This window comes from Trematomus bernacchii, unplaced genomic scaffold (genome assembly GCF_902827165.1).
Source record: "Trematomus bernacchii unplaced genomic scaffold, fTreBer1.1, whole genome shotgun sequence".
NCBI lineage: Eukaryota > Metazoa > Chordata > Actinopteri > Perciformes > Nototheniidae > Trematomus > Trematomus bernacchii.
The window spans coordinates 18602903-18627872 of NW_022987739.1; the positions used below are offsets into that span (position 1 = coordinate 18602903).

The 24970-nt window shown below is 37.8% G+C and overlaps 1 protein-coding gene and 1 long non-coding RNA gene across 2 annotated transcripts; one reads left to right on the plus strand and one right to left on the minus strand.

Moving 5' to 3' along the window:
* The first annotated feature begins 13848 nt into the window (after positions 1-13848).
* On the plus strand, positions 13849-14647 carry LOC117495545. The gene is made up of 3 exons (XR_004557188.1): positions 13849-14051; positions 14177-14349; positions 14449-14647. It is a non-coding gene; the product is annotated as an uncharacterized LOC117495545 (long non-coding RNA).
* Positions 14648-15442: 795 nt separating this feature from the next.
* On the minus strand, positions 15443-22032 carry LOC117495087 (complement factor H-like). Its single transcript, XM_034146153.1, has 8 exons — positions 21999-22032; positions 21711-21905; positions 21420-21599; positions 19302-19484; positions 19014-19208; positions 17661-17828; positions 16393-16572; positions 15443-15741 (listed from the first exon to the last, which is right to left on the minus strand). The coding sequence occupies exons 1-8, from the start codon at positions 22030-22032 to the stop codon at positions 15551-15553; spliced, it is 1326 nt and encodes a 441-aa protein (XP_034002044.1). The 3' UTR covers positions 15443-15550.
* Positions 22033-24970: the final 2938 nt, after the last annotated feature.

Sequence of the window (24970 nt, forward strand, 5' to 3'; positions counted from 1 at the left end):
CCACACACACACAACACACACACACACAACACACACACACACACAACACACACACACCACTCTCTCTCCCTATATATATGTTATTTGATTATAAAACAACCCTGATATGGAATAGTTTTTCCACCGTATTTTTGCAGTATTGGAAAATAAGTATTTCATACATTTCAGCATGCAAACAATGATTTACCGTGCAGGTTATATGAGTAAGTAAACAATAAAATATAAAAAAAGTTTGTTCTCTTTCAGTTATTTAAAGAAGTCCCACGAATTTGAGGACGACAGTCTGACCAGGGTTTAGAATAACTTGTCCTCCCCTTTTACCTTCTTTAGGCTTATACGGTAATGATGTCTCTCTAAGAGGTCCCATATCCCTCCAGTTCTCATAAATGTACACTGGCTTCCTGTCTGTGGAATAATATATTTCAAAATTACAACTTTTGGTGTATAAAGCACTGAATTGTGCAGATTACAGTAGCATGAACTGTTCTATAAATGTTGTCAATCTCTTTCCCTCTGGTTTATCATTAACATGTTTGTCCAGCAAGCTCATGTCACTTCCAGTTAGCTCAATCGTTTACTGGCAGAGAGCAGGGTCATCACACCTTCAAAACATCGAACCGATCTCAATGTACCAAAGGGTATTCGTTTTGACAGAGAGGGGCAGTGGTATAAAGTTACTAAGTAGATTTACTAAAGTACTGTACTTTAGTACAATTTTGAGGTATTTCTGCTTTACTTGAGTATTTCAATGTTTTGCTACTTTTTACATCCACTGCTCTACAATTCAGAGGTATATTGTATACTTTGACTCAACTACATTTATTTAATACCTTCAGTTACTTTGCAGATATGGATTAATGATGTGAAATATAACTACACTTAAATCAGACTTTAGTTACACCTGGAGTACATTCACAAGCTACCCTGCAGTATACAGAAATATTTCAAACTAGCTGCACCTTTACCAGCTTTGATAAACACTTTAATACATCAATAATTATAGTAAAATCATATATATATTATTCTGAAAAGTGCCAGTTTGCATAATAAGTACTTTTTTGATGGTACTTCTACTTTTACTCAAGTACAAGATCTGAGTACTTCTCCCACATCTGCACAGGGGGCATTTGAATTAAAAAAGACACTCACACATGCTCACTCACACATGCTCCACGGCAGCAGGGGGCGCTACTGAGTCCATTGGGAAGGCGGGAGGTTGAGCAGAGCATGGAACAGCCCTTGCCAGCCTGATGACAGCGGTGTTTCTAGCGATCCAGCGATCTGAATTTAGCGATCACAACGAAAACAGCCAAGACACATATTGAGCCCAGAAAATGAATGTTATTAGGGCTGTAAATATAATAAGCCTTTGTCTAAAATGGACAACATTGTAACTAAGGAGATTTAAACTATACAGTGATTCTGCACTCGGTCAATCAGCTGCTCTTCATTTTCTTTCCTGCTATATTCAATGAGTGATACAAATATTTTTTACCATACGTTCTGAATAAAACTGATACTGTTGGACTCAGTACTAGTTGACTGCTACCAGAAATAAAAAGGAAGTACTTTACTGTGTACTTTGTGAGTAATCCTCTATCAGAGTCCCCTCCATAGTACATAATGCATGTTTTCTGCTATCTTTGATGAATGATAAAAATAAAAATGTTACCATTAGTTCTTAATGAAATTGATACGGTTTGACTTTGTATTAGTAAGCCTACTACTAACAATACATTGAAGTACTTTTACTGTGTATTTTTTGAAAAATACTCTGTCAAAGTCCCCTGCTGAGAACAAAATGCAGGTCTCCCTTGAAAAAGAGATCTATGATCTCAATGGGACCATCTGGTTAAATAAAGGTTTGAATTGAATTGAATTGAAAATCAAGCCACTTCTGCTAAGTTTGATGAGGGAATTCTTTTTTGTTGCCATTAGTTCTTCGTGAGATTGATCCTGTTGGACTCAGTACTACTGAAACTACCCCCACAAGTACTATGAAGTACTTATTGTGTACTTTTCCAGTAATCCTCTGTCAATGTCCCCTCCTGAGTACAAGAATGCATGTTTTTCTTTTAATAAGCGTTAAAAAACATTTCTTCCTGAGACTGATATTGTTGGACAGAGTATTTTAAGAGGATGGTAGACATGATATCAGCAATACTTCCAGTCAGTACTCCGGCAGCAGCATTTTCACACCTTGGAAAGTCTTTAGAGTCTGGCCTGGAATGGATAGCTGGTCACAAATATCCTTCAGCAAAGTAACACACTCTGTCACATGGTTGCCCTCTTATGATGCTGCTGTCTTTTAATATATAAGTATTCCTCTGCCGCTAGTTCGTTCCTCGCAGATTCTTCAGTCTCATCAGCCTCATCCTTCCATTCAGTCCACCAGTCGCCTCCAGCACACTTCCAGTATCTGACTCCATATGATATTGTCCTGATGCTGTAAGGGTGATGCCCCCATGATCACAAAATGATCCCTCTAAAGTCTGAGTGCCAAGGACCTCATATTATGTCTGTCATTAATGTTACATCACCCATTATAACAATTTCTTTCCTTTTTTCTCTTCTCTTAACTGAATAGTCCTGTCTTTAAGTATAACCCAATGTAAAGTCCTTTTCCTGCACCATTTTAAGGCTTCATACTGTATGTGTTTGGAGAAATAACACAATCAATGGCCCAGAATTGTACTTTATAAACTATGAATCTTGTGTTGCTTGAAGAAATACAGACGGGTTAAGCCGGCCAGGTTATATATATATATATATATATATATATGCCTTTTTTGGAGCCGTAACAAAAATGGGATAATTGCCATGGATGTGGTGTTTGATATAGTTTACGTTCAATTTTAACTATTTTAGGCAGAAAAACTTATATTGACGAAACCTTTTTTAATAATTTACTATAATTTAGAAAGGTTTTTGTGAGAAATCATTTCAAAAGTAAACTTATTTTTCATTTTATATTTCAATTTGAAATGTTTGCACACAACATTATTAATTTATACATTTTTATAAACATTTTAAATTATGAATCCATTAATTGTATTGTATTTCCTTGAGGCTGGGGAAGATATCCAGCATGTGGTTCAACATGTAATACAAGTAAGTATATGTACAACATGGAAAAGTAAATAAAATAAGTTTAATAGGAGGATGTGGATTTATTTTCTCTCACCTTGTAATTACACAATCAAACAATCTATAATTTAGCTCTGACCTTCACAAAAACATTTTGTTGAATTGAACACATTTTTCCAAGCTCTATTGACAGACATGCAATGACTGGGACTGATGGAAGAATCTGAGAGGAATGAACTAGGAGCAGAGAAATAATCATATTTAAAAGACAGAAGCCTCATAAGAGGCTAACAAGAGTCACAAGGGTGTGTCACTTTGCTGAGGATTATTTGTGACCAGCTATCCAGGCCAGACTCTAAAGACTTTCCAAGGGGTAAAAATGCTGCTGCTGGATTACTGGACTGGAAGTATTGCTGATATCATATCCAATGCAATTCCTGCCTTTTTTTGTTGCTAAATTACATCTTCTGGTGTTCTGTGGTTATTTAAACATTCCCTGATAAACGTTATTCAGCGTCAATAAATGAGTGCTAATCCCAGTGTGTTTAGTGTACAACATCACATGTCATTTCACCCTTCAATTCACGGTTTCAAAACGTTAGCCAACATGCTAATGCTAACCGGAAATTGAAGGATTTTCTGAATAAAAACTGCTTTTAGCTGACGGAATGTTTAAACTAAATATGCCATAAAACATTGATTTTAATTTCTAACAATCCCTCCTTCACACCTTTTAAGGTGTGAACACAATACTGAAATCAATGAGTTCTTCATAAGACTGCTTTTAAACTGACGGTATGTTTTAGACTAAATTATGCCATAAAACATTGATTTTAATTTCTAACAATCCCTCCTTTCACACCTTTAAGGTGTGAACACAATACTGAAATCAATGAGTTCTTCATCTGAACTTTGCATAGTACATAACTCCATATCAAAAACATACTATCAAAATGGAATGGTTCAAATAACCGTCATCAAAAATACAAAAAAATGCTTCGGTTGGTCTTCAACATAACAGTTTTCCTTGTGCTTAAACTTCTAGTTTTAACATTCAATATCACTTTTCAAAATAGCAGCAATTAGCTTTGGTATTTGAACATTTTCTTTCTCCCTCCTTTCACAGAAACCGTTCTCATACCACATTCAGTGTTAAGGCACTTGTTCTTTTACAAAATATAAGGATTAAACTATCTGAAAATAGCTAAATATTACTCTTATCCTCTTCAGTTTTTTTTGCATACACCCCCTTTTTCAACTAAATTTTAGCGCCATTCTATCGGTCTGTTTTTATCTAACTGTGTCATCTTGTTACTGTGTCTCTGGTGTAATTTATGAATCTCTGCTGGTTACAGCAGATATAGTTCTCCCCATCCACATTCTTGTTGGTTATGGGACAGAGGAATAATAATTCAGAACCTGCTGATATCTGAATCTTACTACTTGGCATATGTTACAAACAAAATAAAACATCTTCATGGTGAACTAAATAACATATTTCAATAGCTCGGAAATGTCTGATGAGCATCTGTGTTATTCCTAAATAAAATCCTTGTAATCTTTCTCAAATCTAAATATAACAATGAACTATAAGACACACACTAACATTATGTAATACAATTTCATTATGGATTCAAAAACAACTGAAGTCATGATGCTGTCAGAGTGTGGTTTCCTGAGTGTATCTGTCCTGTAAGGTACGTCATTCTCTGCTTGGATCGTGTGCAGAAATCCCATCAATTTCACCTGGCAATACTGCTTCTACCTGTCTATCATCAAGCTGAAAATGAATGCAGAATTCCAACATACTGTCATCAAATGTCTTTCTATTATGAATTTAAATTAAATGTATATCCCCCATAATAGCCTAAACAATAAAGTCCATGGATTTTACATCTATTTACCAGGCTAGTTACAAGATGTTGTCTAAATTAAATTCTGTGTCATTACATTACTATGTTTTAGCTTAACTGTAATATGTTCTTTCTATATTTCAAACCTCAGTTACTCTAATGTCTGTTAAAATATTACAAAATAGTTTCATTATCACAGGTCAACTTCTTCTGTATTCTATTCTGGAATTACATCTCTCACAGTAGCCCCTTGGCCACTGCTTCTGCATCTGTGTTACCTGTTCAAAATGCAATCAATATTTAGAAACATGTCAACATTCATCAAACAGTATCTTATCCCCAGATATGGAGCAGGTTAATTCTAAAACTATCATTCAATGCTCAGTTTGAACATCTGGGTTGGGGCGGAAGGTTTCTTTCAATCCCTAAAAGAAACATTTAAATTGTGAATTTTACAACCATGTTGACGTTAGACATTATACACACTCCCCCCTTTTTACACATGAACTCATGTGTAACAAAATCCTGTAATGGGGAGGGGAAAGAAAACGTTCAGGTAAATATTGGTTAGGGACATAGCGAACATTATTTACAATTTTACATCCATTATTATTATTTCCACAGTAAACACTTCAGTGAAAATTAGTGTTTCTCTCCATCCTTCAGTCCTAAAAGAAACAGAATCTTCAGATTTTAGTTTGAGTTTTACATTTGCAAACTGCCAACTCCTGTGGGAGTAAAATATCATCAAGTAGATTAGAAATGGGTCACATGTGCGGTTTCCCCTTTTTGTGGAATTTTTAGGAAACCTCTCGTTTCCCTTGGAGCTCCAAAATAATATGTTAGTCCAAAACCATGCTTGGTTAGTTATTGTTTTAGAATCATGCAGTTACACTGATCACATGCCGGCATTCATTCACACTCATACCGTCTGGTTGTCAAGTCAGGTTCGGTCAGGTACACCCCAGAGTCAGTCATTGACAGTGCTTTTGTCACACTGTCAGTCAGGGTCAAAGGTAATTTGGTCTCGGTCTTTTGGCCATGTCGTGCTCTGCAGAGTCTTTTCAGAGGTAAATCAGCATAGGCGGGTACCCTCTATCTACAAAAATATGTCATATGCGGAGCGCCATTCCTTATTCATTCACAATTTCGACTATGATTTTCAAGATGGTATTAACTTTTCATTGGGACTTCTGCTTCCCATATTTCCTGACACTTGGTACAAAACTCACTTCCTTATAGTACTACTACTACTGCAATTCATTTACACCTAATTAGTATTAAAATGTCTAATAGATCTATTTCAGAAACTTGTGTACATAACTATTATCTTGAGTCAAACCATTACTAGGATCCGTGTAGCTCTGCTATGTAAACAACGTTAACCTCTTTAGCAGTGTGTGGAACCTTGGGTGTCCGAACATGCAACAATTAGTCCCTCCTTTATCAAGGATTTAAAAACAGAAGTCATTTCATATTCCCCTCTTAAAGCCCCTCCTATGGTAATAACTATGCCACAATGGTGAAACCAATACCTTAGATTGGAATACTATATTTGGAATGTTATTCCAAAAACTTCTAAAAATTCTATACTCTTCCTATAAATTGAAATACTTACATGTTTCAAGCATCACATATTTCACACACTACGAAAGAACATCTCCATACTTTCTCCAATATTTAAAATCCCACTTTTACTTAGAACAATAGTAAAAAACCTGCAGAGCACACTAATCAGATCACAGTAATGTAAATTGACTCAAGTGTAGGCCTATGTCTACTTTCTATTATACTTATTACTTTTGGTGAACATTTGTTTATATTATCTAGTAAATAGTTTGAGTGTAAAAATGTGTTTTTCTCTATGTATTTACACTCTACGGATTCTTGAGTTTATTCATCTCCTGGTGCTGTCGTTCCTAAAAATGTTCAATTCCTTATTGTTTTGTACCAGTTTTTTCAAAATCAGTTCTAACTGTGGTGCCGTTTCAGGTAATGTGGCAGTACGGCTACACAATTTGTAAGAAGGTGCCAACATGTTCCTTTGTTAACTCTGATCCGGAGTGCATCTGCAGTGCGTTCTACAACTTCCCATTGTCCACTCCATACAGGTTGCAACGACTTCATCTTGTGGATTTTACATTTACCCAATCACCTGATCCAACAGAAATATTCATCATGGACCTGGCATATGCTTCCGCCTCAATTTTTCTAATATCCGACACTGGTTCTCCTATGTATTGTGAGGTGCTCGATTGTGGTGGATATTGCTGAGTGGGGCAATCTCTGCCAAATGTCTACAATCTCCACATATGAAACAGATACACAGGTCTTTGCTGTTGAAGATACTGTGGTGCTTGCGGCTGTACTTGGGTAGGAGGATATGCAGGTGTTTGCTGTTGAAGATACTGTGGTGCTTGTGGCTGTACTTGGGTAGGAAGATACACAGGTATTTGCTGTTGCTGGAATTGTGTGGGAAGATACTGCGGTGCTTGTGACTGTACTTGGGTAGGAAGATACACAGGTATTTGCTGTTGCTGGAATTGTGTGGGAAGATACTGCGGTGCTTGTGGCTGTACTTGGGTAGGAAGATACACAGGTATTTGCTGTTGCCGGAATTGTGTGGGAAGATACTGCGGTTGCTTGTGGCTGTACTTGGGTAGGAAGATACACAGGTGTCTGCTGAACTTGGTTTTGTGGACATTCTTTGGACCAATGTGACGTCTGACCACATGTGTAGCAGCCACCATTTTGGAAACCTCTTCCTCTGCTTTGTTGGTTTTGCATTTGATTCTCTGGTTCTTCCTGAGTTTGAACTGTTGGAGGTGTCCGCCCTGCCTTCTCTGCTAGTATGGCCATCTGCTTTGTCGATTTCTTGTTTTTATAGCTTCGGTATCTTTCTCAGCTATTTGTATCTTCAAGAGTCTTCTAACTAGTATTTTGTCGTCTTCATCATTTTCCCTCTGTGTTGCCTGGTATTTCATATCGTGGTGACTGAGATGTTGTCTCCATTCTTCAATGGGTTTAGTGTCTAATCCAGGGGTCGGCAACCTTTTTGATATGAAGTGCCATTTAAAAAAAAAAAATTATCAGCGTGCCAATGATCGAGAATTATCAACGGGGGGGGGGGGGGGGGGGGGGGGGGGGGGGGGGGTGTTGAGGATGTTGAGGAGCTTGACGCTCGTGATCTATCAACAGGAGGGCGGGGGGGCCTCGCTGCGGGGAAGCAGTGTGTGGACCTGTCAGCGCAACTTACATGATACCGAATTTAACAAACACATTTAAATAATTGGTTTAAACGGCATAATAATAAGGACGATCGTCCGTTCTGTGATTCTCCAGAACACACATGTTATGATATTAGGGTCATGCAGAGTGAGATGAGATCGCTGTCCCTTTAAGAGAGAGAGAGAGGGGTGTGGCGTGTGCGTGTGAGTATGTTTCTGGAAGTGAACGAGGCAGCAGAAAAACAGAGGTCTGTGATGTATTTTGTGAAACAGAAGAACAGCTAAATAAATGCAACGGCCTCTCAAGAAGAGCTCGCCTCTCTCCAGTCATTTAAGCTAAAGTGGGTTATTGAACCTGAAGCTCGTTGCTTCTGCCCTCCTCGACTACGGTCTGGGAGCCGACAGGAAAGTTCAACACACAGATGGCCAGTCCGCCCCTTTGTAGCATATTATTTCAATGAGAGATGAGCAGATCGCCACTGGGCTTTCAACTAAAGACACACACAGCCACGCAAAAACTGCGACATTTGTAAAGCTCCTTATGGGTACTGCAATTTGTGAAGTGCTTTCTTCCGTGGTGAAACGATCAGCACTGCACCACGGAGGAAAGCGGCAGAAAGTCACCTGGAGTTAAAGAGAGCGGGGCTGCGTTGCGTGCATGGCTTCCTTCTGCAGGTAACGGGGAGACGCGCTCTGGCGGCGGTCTCGTTCAGGATCCGAAAATACAATTTAAATATTTTGCACACTTATTCGACTTATGTGCCAGGGGTTGCCGACCCCTGGTCTAATCCCACCACGTCTCCCAGGCATGCCTGCACTGATGGGGGAAGGGCTTTAATGACAGCGTTCTTCCACAACATTTCAACAGATGGAGAAAGATCATGTCGTTCTCCCGTGCTGTCCTCCCACACTCCTTCACATCTCTTCAAGAAGGTATGCATGTCTTCCCCCTGCTCTTTTCTCAGGCTGGTGAGGGCATGTAAACTGTGTGTTGTCGGGTAGATGTTACGAATAGCAGCCCAATAGCTCGACCTGATATTGTTGAATGAAGTGTCATCTGGAGAGTTAGTGCATTGGGCCTTGGAATCTACTGCTCTTGCCTCTAGTCTTCCTTCTATGCGTCTAAGCAGTGCCCTCATGTCTCCCAAGCACAGGTGGTCTTGGCCAGTGTACTTCTCCAGATCTTTCACCCACTTCTGACCTCCTTGGGTGAGTGGAGGTAGCTTTGCCACTAATGATTCCATGTCCCTGTGAGTCCATGGTTGGTAGTCAAATCCTCCTCTTCCAGCCGCTATCAATGGCATGACGCTATGTACAGTGCCCCTGGTCTGTTGTTGCCGTGTGTCTTCCGGACATACTGAGTGTCTGCTGGTTACAGAATGTGCACTGTCGCTGTCATCGTGTCCTTGTCCTTTGTAATTTTGTTCGTCTGGAGAGTAGTTTGTTCGGCGTGTTCTTTGAGAGTCTTCCCATCTTTGAGTTCTTTGTTGTTCTTGTTCTCTCCTTTCTCTCTGGTGTCTGTCTGCCATCATGTCTTGGAATCTTTCGTCTTCTGTCCTTTTTCTTTCTGCCATAATGTCATTATGGGCTTCATCTGCCCGTCGTCTTTCTTCTGCGGAATGTGTTGTTTCAGGAGAGTAACCAGTTCGGAATTGTTTCTCTTCTTGTTCTTTTTCCCATCTTTTTCTTTCTTCATGTTCTTGTCTTTGTCTTTCTTCCTCTCTTCTTTTGAGTTCTTCCATTCCTCTGCCGAGTTCTTCCATTCTTCTGTTGAGTTCTGCTTCCATTCTTCTGCTGAGTTTTTCCATTCTTCTGCCGAGTTCTGCTTCCATCAGCTGGTTGACACTGGATAGGATTCTTACCTCATACGCCAATTCTTTCACATTTGGGGCTTGAATTGAAGCTTGGTGAGAAGGGTTGTTCTCTGATATGTCGGGAGGAGACACTTCGGTCAGGCTTGGATACGGCTTTGGAGTTTGGATAACTGGAGCCTCTTCTGTTGTTTCTGCTGTGTCTTCATTTACTGGCAGATCTTCTGCTTCTACCATATGTAAGCTGTTTGTCAATCCTTGGCGGACATCTTCCAGATAGAGTACCAGTCTTGTAACTCTCCCTTTTCTTTTTTCAGCTCTGTTCATAGCAATTTTTTCAGGTCCATACCAAGAGGGCCGTCCGGCTTTGATCCATGCTTCTTGCTGTTGTAGGTATTCAGCATTCTCATATTCAACTACAGCTTTTCTATGGGCTTCCGTTGGTCCAGGTTGATCATCTGCTGGAATCAATCCTCTCATTTGCCACTGCTTGAACAGTTCCTCTACTTGGTTCTGTGTCTTCTGTCTTTTACTGGGAGCTGTCATAGCATCTGACCAGATGTTTACCCTCTCCTTAATATCTGCAGTTGAGCCTGGCATTGTGAATGCTCTTAACTTAGTGTCTTTTGGTGACATGTTTCTTAAGTACTTGGATAATATTATTAAGTTATCAAAAATGAATTACTAATCCTCTGAATAGTACCTTTGTATTATTTATAAAGATATCCTATGTCATCTGAACTTAACTTTGAAATCTGGTAATTTTTTTTTTTTTTTTTTTAAACAGAAATTGGAAAACGAATTCAAAATTTTGAAAGTAAACTGTGTACAGTGTATTATGAAGTTTATGAAATTATGCAAATGTAATAAAATGTGTTAACTACAATACTTCAAGTCAGATAAACCACATGTAATCTTTATCTGTGTGTGGTGAAGAATGTATTAACTGTAATACTTATTATGTCCGCTAGGGGAGCTGTTTTATTTTTAACCCCTTTCAAATGTATCAACTAGTACTTCCGGTTCATAAACCTACTTCCGGTTTATTATTCCCAAATAATAAAGTTCAAATTACTTTCTTTGAAAAGCATGAAAAACAAAAACAACTTAATCTACTCTCAATGTTCATCTACACCATCCCTGTGTATTTAATCAGTAGTTACCGGTTGTATCTTTTCTCAAACTATTTCACCACCTAGTAATGCCAACTGGCTAGCTAACTAGCTTAGCAGTATAGCATTAACCTCATGCTCTGGGGGAAGGGGAGGGGAACAATGGGAACATGTGATGCAGATAAAAACCACACTGCTTGAAAAACTCCAATACAAAACAAGACAATCTTCATTTATCTTAGCTCTAAATTCTATAGATGCTGACCTTAAAAGCTGATCTTATACCAATCTTGGTGCAATGCAATTCCTGCCTTTTTTTTGTTGCTAAATTACATACTTCTGGTGTCTGTGGTTATTTAAACATTCCCTGATAAACGTTATTCAGCGTCAATAAATGAGTGCTAATCCCAGTGTGTTTAGTGTACAACATCACATGTCATTTCACCTTCAATTCACGGTTTCAAAACGTTAGCCACATGCTAATGCTAACCGGAAATGAAGGATTTTCAGAATAAAACTGCTTTTAAGCTGACGGAATGTTTAAACTAAATTATGCCATAAAACATTGATTTTAATTTCTAACACATGTCAACCATCCTCTTAAAGTACTCTGTCCAACAATATCAGTCTCATAAGAAAGGTGTTTTAACGCTTATTCAAAATAGCAGAGAAACATGCATTGTACTCAGGAGGGGACATTGACAGAGGATTACTCAAAAAGTACACAGTAAAAGTACTTCATAGTACTTGTGGTACTAGTACTGAGTCCAACAGTATCAGTTTTATTCAGAACGTATGGTAAAAAATATTTGTATCACTCATTGAATATAGCAGGAAAGAAAATGAAGAGCAGCTGATTGACCGAGTGCAGAATCGCTGTATAGTTTAAATCTCTTTAGTTACAATGTTGTCCATTTTAGACAAAGGCTTATTATATTTACAGCCCTAATAACATTCATTTTCTGGGCTCAATATGTGTCTTGGCTGTTTTCGTTGTGATCGCTAGAAACACGGCTGTCATCAGGCTTGCAAGGGCTGTTCCATGCTCTGCTCAACCTCCCGCCTTCCCAATGGACTCAGTAGCGCCCCCTGCTGCCGTGGAGCATGTGTGAGTGAGCATGTGTGAGAGAATAGAGTGGCGAAGTCCCTCCCCTTCCGGTTGAGCCCCATGGGACCTTATTTCGGAAAAGTTATGCATTGAAGTCAATGGAGAGAGAAAGATTATCTTTCGATCCCGTTTGAATTGTGCCACGAATTACACATATGATGTTTGTCAATTTAAAAGATAATTTTGCAAGTCAAAAAAAAAAAAATGTGTCGTAAAACTGTGAAGTAACACATTTGTTTGTGTGAAACGCTCAATGAACTACATCTCTGGTCAACAACACACGTCACCAAGATGGCCGTCACTACTGTCTTGTCAACACAACGATTGACTATCCTCACTATCACCACAATGAAACACGTCCTGAAGAATGTCATGCAAAGCTGCCTGCCTGCCTTCCTTTGATTCTCTCTGAACTGCCTGGTCGTTTTAATGTTTAATGTCAACCATTTGTGCAGATAGCATGAAGTAGAGAAGATCACCGATGCTAACGTTAGCGTTAGCATTTCTCCCCCGGGCTTAAATGGTGTATTATAGAATGATCACACCGGTGACAGTACTATTCAAAGGGTTCACGAAATATGACTACTACTCTTACTGTTTAACATTTTGGGTTACTTAATGTTACTTCATGTTAAGGCTAATAAAAATGACAAGGCTGTAATGCTAACTAACGTGCTAGCTACTAGCTAGGTAGCTAACTTGATCAAGCCACTCCTGGTCCTTTCATCAGACGGGAAGCAAAAGAACGAGCAAGACCCATTGCTGGTATAATAACAACCTGGTACTAAGCACACAGGCATCTTGTTAAAGTTATCTTATCTTAGCCAGCGCCATATAGATAGATTATATCTATATTGCGCTGATCTTAGCTATCTCTTAGTGGAGGAAAACAATTGTGTGAAGGCGAGGCAGCAGAGGAGACGGTATCTTGAGGACAGGAGGAATGTGGTTGTAGCCCAGAGAGCAGTCAAGCGTTGGTTAGTATGTCTTGAACATTCTGCAGTGTCTGCATTTTATTCATGAGGAACACATTAAGAAATAAATCTAACTATAACATTTGTAGTACATTGTTCTATGAAATATGTTTTCCAGTGATTTAAAACCTAGGGAGACTACGTGATTTACAGTAATCTATTACATGTCCTGAACTAAGTTAATTTCAGAAAGACCCTTAGATGTATTAAATACAAGTTAATTGTGTCTAATCGTTTTTTTGTCAGATAATTGTGTGTTACAGGCTTAAATAAGTGTAGTTTACAAAATGTGGATTCAAATTGCAAGACTTGGAAATTCTGCTTTTTCAAAGTGAAACATTTTCCATTAATGGCTATACTTGATGGTTTAAAAAAGAATACAAAAAATGAATACAAAAAAATCTGAAGTTCAACAGTTGGTACAGCTCCACAATTAGATGTTTGTCCTCATGTTTAAATAGCAGTTTGGACTTTTAACCTTTTTTTATATTGGAAGAAGAGGGAGGAAGGTGGGGTAAGAAAAGGAATGCCAGTACATTATACAATGGCTTCAAACCAACAGATGGTTTAATCAGAGCCTTCCAAAGGAATGATGAAGCAAAAGCATTGATGGTTTTAAAAAGTAAAATATGTAGTTTGTTTGATTCCCTGTGTTTTTCTTCCTTTCCTCTCCCCCACTCTTTCGTGGTATTCCTTCCATAGTACCACAAGACCATTGAGGCAGTGTATTCGGTGGAAAACTCTGTCGAGACTCTGCTGGACCTGCTGCAGAGATACCGTGAGAAAGCTGGAGATAAAGTGGCAGAAAAGGGCGGCAGCATCTTCACAAAGGCCTGCTTCCTTCTTGCTCTCCTCCTGCAAGACAAGTACCGCGTTGTGGTCCGTAGCTCCTCTGACATAAATACTGTTGAAATATGTTATTATAGAATTCACACAACCAAATTCTAATCTGACAGAAACTGCTATTGTAGTTTTGTAATAAATGTGAACTCTCTTATTTATAGGAGGTTATGAAGCTACCCAAAGTGTTGGATAGGCTACGCAGTATCTACCGCCTCACCGCTCGCAAACACAAGATGGACGCTGAAAGAACTGTTACGAAACAGAAAATGAACGCATCAATCAACGGGAGCTTTTTCTTTCAAACGACGCCTCGTAAATCCCGCCCTGTGCCAAAGTACGTTTTTAATGTGTCTATGTACAGTAAAGTATTTGTCTGAGATTCACAGATTTCATGTGTTTTGCAGTGGTAACTGACATCCTGTTTGTTTTTCAGATTTGCACCGGATTGGGTTCTCAGAAGGGACAAGTTCAAAGATATTGTGGATCCTCTCCGGGCCATTCAGATGGTGGCAAACACACTCTCTATTGTGTTGTAAATACAGGCTTTTAAATCTTCATTTTATCATCTCATTCTTGTGCTTCAGAAAATATAGTTTTTTGTATTGTTTGAGTTTTTTTTTACTATTGCATTTCCATGATTTCCATGTAAATATTAAAATGGATATGTTTCTTATACACGGGCCAGTTTCATCTATCTATCTAATGGGTTTTATACTGAAATGAGGCTGAACAGGTGGGTGTTTAAATGAAATTCAGGGTAACTTGCTCCCAGGTGGGAAGTTTTAGCCACCTAATGTAATTGTTAGCACTGTTACACACTCTACAATGAGGTATGTTAAAGCATTGGTATAATTAATTATATATACAATGATGTTCATCATTGTATTAAGATTATTACATCTTTTAAATAGCTTCCCTATCATTAGACCTAAATATCTCCATGTCAATGCAGAATTGTATAACTAGACAATTATGGCATTCTAATTTTAATTGGATGGTGGTTAAAGTCTTAAATATGTTTATAAGCTTTCATGTCATATGAACTATTTCGTGTAAAACAATGCAGCATTAAATTACTAAATAGGATCTGAAATCTGCAGTTTTTAAATTGAAAATAAGCTCCTATATTATGGGAACTAATGACTTGAAATCAATTCAATATCATATGACTAAACTAAACATTGGATACATCTCTTTATCTTTTATATATGTTTAATGTTTTAATTTAATTGTATACTAATATCTTTGAAAAATAAGCTGTTTCTTTATTGAAAAGTCAAATTTCTTTGCAATAGCTTTCATTTCATGAGACCCATTGACTTCCAATCCATACCAGATTTTATTTCTACGCTGGCTAAATTCTAATCGTTTCTTTTTGCTCATGGTATGCTACAGACTGTATTTAGGAGGCAGAAAAGAGACAGAGATGTGTCATGTATGCTTTATTAACATTTATACAGTTGACAACATCAAAGAGGAGACGGAATCAGTTCATAACTCTGCATAATCAGTTTTTTACTTTGATCTACTGTTGACTAAAACTCTTGGCAAGTAGGCAAGACAATAACACCACTATTACACCTCTGAAGTAATGATACTGAACCAACAGGTATTCCTCTGGCACACCTAAACTCAATTATTTCATCATGAGTGAAATATGTACTGCCATTATATTTAACGGTAATATTATGTTGTTTATTGTCGTCTTCATTCACGGTACAGGGTTCTGCAAGAGACAATCAACATAGCATTTGGATAAGGGCAGGAATGACTAAAGCATACTGCATTCACAACTTTTGCCAATGTTGGGCAATAGTTGAGCGATTTAGAGGGCTAGTTGGTGAGCTAAAATAATTGGAGAGCTGATTGCTTACATGCCAGCCAGCAGGCCCAGCACAAGTAATTCAAACTAACTCTCTGACCTTATTTCTATTTACTCTGTGCTGTGCCATTCACTCTCCCCCTGGAATTATATAAATATACATAAATACTTACATAAATATAGCCCTCTGTTAGCTTGGGAGCTTAGCTTGGTTGCTAATGTGACAATAAGCTGACAGTTTATTTGAGACACATTGCCTCTTGGCACCTAACTGTTTACAAACCATTCCTCTTTTGTTGAACAGTTTAAACTCTGGCAGAGGAGGTTAAATAAAAGGGCCACACAGCTCAAATGCTAAAACAGCTTTCCATATTTCGTACTCTGTTATTGCCATGAACGTAGGTCAGGCACAAATGACATGTTGCATAAATGGATTTCATCAATTAGGTTTCCAATCAAATTACAACATGCAACGACTCTAACCATTTTAAAATGAAGTTTGATTTTCACTTTTCAATATTGCACATGTTATTAAAAGAAGAACCTGTAACTTACGGATGCATCTCGTGTGTCCAGTCCATACACCATTGACGCAGGTTTTGTAAGGCTCTCCCTCCATGGTGTAGTATGCCTGGCACATGTATTCAACCATATCATTATGGCTGTTATTACTTTTCCTGGTGTACTTGAGGTCTCCATCGGCAATGATTGGTGCTGTGCCACAACCTAGAACTTCTAAAAAGTATATCATACAGTTCAGGTACTGGATTGTAGAAGTGACAACCATTCTCAAACATAAATATACTCTATATTTGTATGTACTGTAGACTAAAAGATAAGCACAGGAATTACAATATATATAATGATATGTAGTTTTAGTGGGGATGATCCCTTTTTATTTTGGCCTAATACCAATATGTGAGCCTTGAGTGTGAGAGGCTGCATGTGTTTAAAAGAGTATTCATAGTGTTCAGTCATGTGACCAGAGCAGAAACCCTGGCAACACCATAGAGCTACAGCAAAGGTGTAAGCAAAAGGCTGGTTGTATCTATTTTTTAACTTCACAAAGCTCCCTGCAAAAATGCTGACTTACTGATAGTGTGCATCAAGGGATCACATTGAGTGTCCTTAAGCACTTTTGACAGAGTGGCAGACCAAAGCCCTCACTGACATTGTGGGAATGCGTCCAAAGTCTTACAATGTGCTATTACCAGTACTTTGCATAACTCTGTTTATATTACGTTCACAACATATTTATTGTTGAGTTCTTATATAACATATAGGAGACAAGCTCATGTTGCTGGACATGATGCCTGAGACATTCTAGTTTTCAATAGAAACATTTAAATGTTTTAAAGAATACAAATCCATGTGAGACTGCAACTTTTGAACATGCTGTCGACATGCTAACATGCTGAATTTAACCAGGCTAAATTAAGATAGTTGACCTGATACCTTTACAGCATGCTAGCATTGCAATTATCAGGATGATAACAAGATAGCATTGTTATTTAAATGAAAGCCAAAGCAAGGCTTTAGAGTGCAGTAAATCAAGAGAGGAGCTTCATTTATCATTTTCAAGTAAACAGGCGTGTGTTGAGGGGAGAGAAAAAGCATGAAGTAGAAATTGTTCAACAGTACACATTTTGAAACTGATGAAACAGGGTCATCGAAGTAGTTATGCAATTTAAAGTCACTGAAGATGTTATTTTTTAGCTGTTAAGAGAACACGCTAAGACCATGCTAATTAAACACCCGAAGCCAATCCCTCTATAATTTTCCTTTAAGCTGTATTTGTTGTATGATTTGTTGTTTGACTTTACCTGAACAGCTCTGAATCCCATTCCAACCATTTTCTTCACAGGTAATAGTAACAATTATTTCAACGTTGTTCTTGCATGCATATCGGATGCGATCATTTAGGCTGTAACTTTCCCTTACAACGCCGATAAAGTTTGCACCGTCGATGTGAGGTTTCTTGCAGTGACTTTCTGAAACAAATTCAATGAATATTTGAAGTTATTCACACATCCTCCAGCTATTCAGGTTACATTAAAACATAATCAAACAAACCATTTCAAAAATGATGTCTTCAAGAAAAAAGAAAAGAAAATGCCTTTGTTGATCCCCAAAGTCAGTTGTTGAGGCAACACAAAGAAAGATAGGGACAGCTCAAATAAATAGACATGAATGAAACCACAATATGAATAGAAGTAAAAATAGAAACTATATAATAGAGTTTAAAGACAAGGTCAGAAAGTAAGGTGCCTCCCCTTTTACTCTTTAAGTGATCAATTTCTTGATGATCTACTGAACAGCAAGCCTGTTACAAATAAATCAAGTTCTTAATGTGTGTTTTAAGCATTACAAAAATACGTTTTTATTGTTCAACAGTACACATTTTGAAACTGATGAAACAGGGTCATCGAAGTAGTTATGCAATTTAAAGTCACTGAAGATGTTATTTTTTAGCTGTTAAGAGAACACGCTAAGACCATGCTAATTAAACACCCGAAGCCAATCCCTCTATAATTTTCCTTTAAGCTGTATTTGTTGAATGATTTGTTGTTTGACTTTACCTGAACAGCTCTGAATCCCATTCCAACCATTTTCTTCACAGGTAATAGGAACAATTATTTCAACGTTGTTCTTGCATGCATATCGGATGCGATCATTTAGGCTGTAACTTTCCCTTACAACGCCGATTTAGGTAGGGTGCAGTGGGAAAACATACATCAAGTGCCTCAAGTGTCAGATGTATCTCTGCATTTCAAAAAAGGATGGAGTACTACAAATGAGGGCTCAATATTTGTTGCATTGAGTTGTTGTGCTCTAATGTGGTCTAAATGTACTTAATGTTGTTACTATGCTTCGCATAACTAACACCCGATGTCCTCTACAAAGGACACTCAATGTTAGTCATGATGTTTATACCACCCTAAAGACTTGTGTGATCAAAAGAAAAAAGCATGTGTAAGCAATTGAATTTTTTTTTTGAATGTTTGCTGCCGACGACTGTCCCATGAAGACACATGTGGGACTCCTTGTGTGCTGCACGTAACCTCTAGAATAAGAAAATGTTTTGTAAATCTCAAGTAATCGAGACATGATTGATAACCATCATCACAGCTTATGAAATATAAAAAAATAAAACAGCATTCACAGCAGTTTCATACCTTGGCATAGAGGTCTGATAGTCCACTCTCCGCCCTCTTTGCATGTAGTTACGACTGAGGTCGGTTGATGCCTAGAAATCCAGTACTTGTCTTCACAAGTTACTGTCACTTGGTCACCAGGTAGAAACGTGTTTCTATAAGCAGGTTCATAGCTGGTTCCTTTCAGCCCTGGCAGTTGTAGTTTACATGTTATTGCTGTATTTGTTGAAAAATAAACACATTATCCGTCAGAACCTATATTTATTGGGAAGTGTCACCAGTACACTGCATTACTCAGTTTTTACTTACATTCACACAGAGGTGTGGGGCTCCATTCTGCTCTTACTCCTTGCTTTGTGCATTTTGAAGATCTGGCTTCAGCGCGTCTAAATGAGGGTTTACACTGAAACTCCAGGACTTGATTTTCTATGTACTCTTGGATTTGTCCAAGCACATCACCATTTTCAATCTCGGGTGCTGTACATATTATCTCTGTTGAATAATACACAAGCAAGAATAAAGATTTCTGAAAGGTCACCTATTATGCAAAATCCACTTTTTCATGCATCTTATACATACACATGTGTCCCCTCTGCGTAAAGAGATTCTGAGAGTTTCAGGAAAAAAGATTTGCTCACTTTTTGTCCTGATCCATTTATATAAAAACCTGTCTGAAAATGAGCTGATCAGATTTCGGCCACTTTACAAGCCAATTACACAAGTTATTGGCTTGTGTAACCATTAGCCTATAACCAACCAAGGTAACACCCCCCCCCCCCTTATCACCTGAATCTCCTCTAGAGCACCATTGTGTTCTTTTTAACCAAATATCTCTCAGAGGGGCGTGGGGAGTGGCTCCTTATTTTCATCTAAAGTAACAGACAGAGAATCAGCACTTTTGAAACAGGGCTGAAACAGAGGGGTTTATGGGATGCTACAATGCATGATCTGTTTGGTGTTTGGAGCCAAACACTTCAGAGACATGTTTTGTATATGACTGAGAACTATAATATATTGATGAAAAACAGTATAATAGGGGACCTTTAAGGAAAAGGCAAATGAAAAAGCCATAGTGTGGAATGCGCCTTGAACAGGAGGGGCGTGGTGGTATTAAATATTTTGCTTTTTTTACATTTTACATGGTGGTCATTATGTGCTTTTTGTTATGTTGGTGTTCTTGACAGGGTGATTAATAGTGTATGTGTGTCTGTCTACCTCTTTCCCTCTATTTTCAAATACAAATGTTTACTTTCAACAAAATATTTGTGTTTCTGCACATATCTCTGTCCTGCAGAACTATCTACATACAGAACAAAGTCCATAAGAAATTAGTGTGCTTTTGATTGAGCACCAGAGTTTGAAGTTGGTTGGAAAAAGTGTCTCGTATTTTAAATGAAGTGTGTGCCATTTGGTGCACACTTCAAGTGTTTATCCTCCAGAGACCCACCCATTCATTTTTGTCCTCTGTGGAGCACATTGGGTTTTAGTCCATTACTTTGAGCTTATACATGCCACAGCATTAAGTCCAATTGTACTCCACAGAGGACATCCTGGGCTTTTCAAACATATGACATAATGTGGGGGTGTGGCTTTGAAAAAGATAATTTCATTGTATTTCAAAATGGCGTCCATCAACACAAGCACTATTTATAGAAAGAGAAATGGTAAGTTTGTAATTTTGTAATTACCAGTGTTGTGAGTTCAATATTTTTTTATTAATTATAGTAAGGGAACATCTTAGGAGTTAGTGTAGTGAGTTTTCAGAGCAGTGTCATACTTATTTGAGCTAAAACTAACTGTTTTTAGGAATGTCCTCTGAGGAGGACATGGGGATTTGCTAACTTCTTATTTCCCCCATTTTACACAACACAAATGGAGTCCACTATGGGCCAAAACTAACACTTAGGTTTCTGTAGGGTTCATGGCAGACGGATGCAGTGGGAAAACATACATCAAGTGCCTCAAGTGTCAGATGTATCTCTGCATTTCAAAAAAGGATGGAGTTCTACAAATGAGGGCTCAATATTTGTTGCATTGAGTTGTTGTGCTCTAATGTTGTCTAAATGTACTTGTATGTTAATGTTGTTACTATGCTTCGCATAACTAACACCCGATGTCCTCTACAAAGGACACACAATAAAACCAAAATAAAAATATATTTGTTTAGTTTTTGTTAGTCATGATGTTTATACCACCCTAAAGACTTGTGCGATCAAAAGAAAAAAGCATGTGTAAGCAATTGAAAACAAAATAAGTAAATTCCTGACTGTTCCTGTGCTTAGCTGCATTTAGTTCATGGGACTCTTTTTTTTTAAAAGTAGCCTTTACAGTAAACAATATAGTATATAGTAAAAACTCCCCCCCTATAGCCAAGTATGGAAACAAAATAACAGATATCTTATAAACATAAGGTTTACTTCACAATACCTTCACAAAGTGGATTTGGTTGCCATCCATCTCGGGTGCATGTGGCCCTGCTGGCGCCATCTTTCCTCCTGTAGCCTGTCTCACACCCGTAACGTGTCGTCTCACCCGATTTGAATGTTTGCTGCCGACGACTGTCCCATGAAGACACATGTGGGACTCCTTGTTTGCTGCACGTAACCTCTAGAATAAGAAAATGTTTTGTAAATCTCAAGTAATCGAGACATGATTGATAACCATCATCACAGCTTATGAAATATAAAAAAATAAAACAGCATTCACAGCAGTATATACCTTGGCATAGAGGTCTGATAGTCCACTCTCCGTCCTCTTTGCATGTAGTTACGACTGAAGTCGGTTGATGCCCAAAAATCCAGTACTTGTCTTCACAAGTTACTGTCACTTGGTCACCAGGTAGAAACGTGTTTCTATAAGCAGGTTCATAGCTGGTTCCTTTCAGCCCTGGCAGTTGTAGTTTACATGTTATTGCTGTATTTGTTGAAAAATAAACACATTATCCGTCAGAACCTATATTTATTGGTAAGTGTCACCAGTACACTGCATTACTCAGTTTTTACTTACGTTCACACAGAGGTGTGGGGCTCCCAACAAACATTACCCCAACACATTTTAAATGTAGTGTTTTTAAAAATAATTTAGGGAATGAAACAGAAATAAACAGAATGAAAATTTCCCTTGAATTTTCAGTTAAACTGTAAATAATAATAGTTAAAATAAAGTGAAACAAACCATTTAGAAATGAATACTAGTCTCCAATAAAGAAAAATAAGATCACCCTTTAATGAGCAAAGATTCAGTTTTTGGGTGCTGAACATATTATCTTTGTTGCATAATACACATAAGCAAGAATACAAATGTATTTAGGAAAAGGCTAATTAAAAAGCCGTAGTGTGGATGCAGCCTGTAACAATGGGGTGTGGGAGGGCATGGTGGCATAACATCTGTTGCTGTTTTTTAACTGCAGGTTCATAGCTGGTTCCTTCCAGTGGTGGCAGATATAGTTTACATTTTATTGTTGCACTGTCCGTCACAGCACCAGTTTTCAGTGGTTTGTCTGATATAACAAGTCAATTGAAGTTACTCAGTTCACACATAGGTTCACATTAAGTCCTGGATATGGTTTTATTCATATATAGAGAAACAGAGGGATTCATAAATAATTCCCCCTCTTGCTTACCTTCCTGTTGTAAAGACGTATCCATTTTAAGGCATAGTATAAAGAACCCAAGAAAGTAAAAAGATGTCATTGTGAGGATCCAGGAATAGCTGTGCTTCTGTAATTACTTAAATCGAGTCTTTCTACACAGTGGAAAGCACAAACAATTGAATGAAACTGTCTCAGGAACACGAGTACCTCCCCCTTACAACACGCACGCACGCAGGCACACGAACACACACACGCACACACGCACACACGCACACACGCACACACACACACACACACACACACACACACACACACACACACACACACACACACACACACACACACACACACACACACACACACACACACACACACACACACGCACACACACACACACACACACACACACACACACACACACACACACACACACACACACACACACACACACACACACACACACACACACACACACACACACACTCTCTCTCTCTCTCCCTATATATATGTTATTTGTATTATAAAACAACCCTGATATGGAAATAGTTTTTTCCACCGTATTTTGCAGTATTGGAAAAATAAGTATTTCATACATTTCAGCATGCAAACAATGATTTACGTGCAGGTTATATGAGTAAGTATAACAAATAAAATATAAAAACTGTTTGTTCTCTTTCAGTTATTTAAAGAAGTCCACGAATTTGAGGACGACAGTCTGACCAGGGTTTAGAATAACTTGTCCTCCCCTTTTACCTTCTATAGGCTTATACAGTAATGATGTCTCTCTAAGGGGTCCCAACAAAGACCCATATCCCTCCAGTTCTCATAAATGTACACTGGCTTCCTGTCTGTGGAATAATATATTTCAAAATTACAACTTTTGGAGTATAAAGCACTGAATTGTGCAGATTACAGTAGCATGAACTGTTCTACAAATGTTGTCAATCTCTTTCCTCTGGTTTATCATTAACATGTTTGTCCAGCAAGCTCATGTCACTTCCAGTTAGCTCAATCGTTTACTGGCAGAGAGCAGGGTCATCACACCTTCAAAACATCGAACCGATCTCAATGTACCAAAGGGTATTCGTTTGACAGAGAGGGGCAGTGGTATAAAGTTACTAAGTAGATTTACTAAAGTACTGTACTTTAGTACAATTTTGAGGTATTTCTGCTTTACTTGAGTATTTCAATGTTTTGCTACTTCTTACATCCACTGCTCTACAATTCAGAGGTATATTGTATACTTTGACTCAACTACATTTATTTAATACCTTCAGTTACTTTGCAGATATGGATTAATGATGTGAAATATAATTCACACTTAAATCAGACTTTAGTTACACCTGGAGTACATTCACAAGCTACCCTGCAGTATACAGAAATAATTAAAACTAGCTGCACCTTTACCAGCTTTGATAAACACTTTAATACATCAATAATTATAGTCAAATCATATAATATATATTATTCTGAAAAGGGCCAGTTTGCATAATAAGTACTTTTTTGATGGTACTTCTACTTTTACTCAAGTACAAGATCTGAGTACTTCTCCCACATCTGCACAGGGGGCATTTGAAATAAAAAAACTGTTTGCAAGCAAGGTACATACTTTGAAATACTTATAATACTAGAAAGTATTGTCATCATCTACTCAATGACATTCTTAGAGTTGGAAAATAAAGATGGTAATCAGGAGTATTTACATATTTTCTCATAATACATATACAGTAAGGAAGGAAACAGACTGATTGAACGTGTATTTTTTATATATATGCTCAATTTTTGTGCTTTTATTTAGCATTCAAATGGTATTCAGCCAAATCAGGCCAGTCACTTTGAGTGAAATAACCCCTTCACTGGCAAGTGGGCAGGAGCATCACACCATCAACACATCTCATGTTCAATGTTCAATGTGCCGACAGGTCTTCCTCCTTCTTCTTTTGAAGTTTCAGGTTCCATATCTTCTCTTTTTTATGGTGCTTATGTTGTATATCTTATTATACTACAGAAATTATGTCAACTTATAACATTATATAACAGTGTTTATGATCAGTATATATTAACAGTATATTGCAGTATATACTCACTGTATACCAGTACACATGTATAGTATATACAAGTATAAATGTACAGTATATAACAGTAGATTACGTGTATGGTGAAGACATGGCTTCAGTTAAGGTTTAATATGATCATAATGGTAACGTGTACCTCCAGCAGGTAAAGTGTACTTCTTGAAACTCCTTACCAGGACCATGATGTGTTACAGGCAGCAAGCCTAGTTTTTAATGAACATTACTCTTACTTTCAAAATGAACAAATTCAACTATAAAATATGTATTTGTCTATTTGTTGGGAAATGTAGCTCGGTAGATAGAAAATAGTT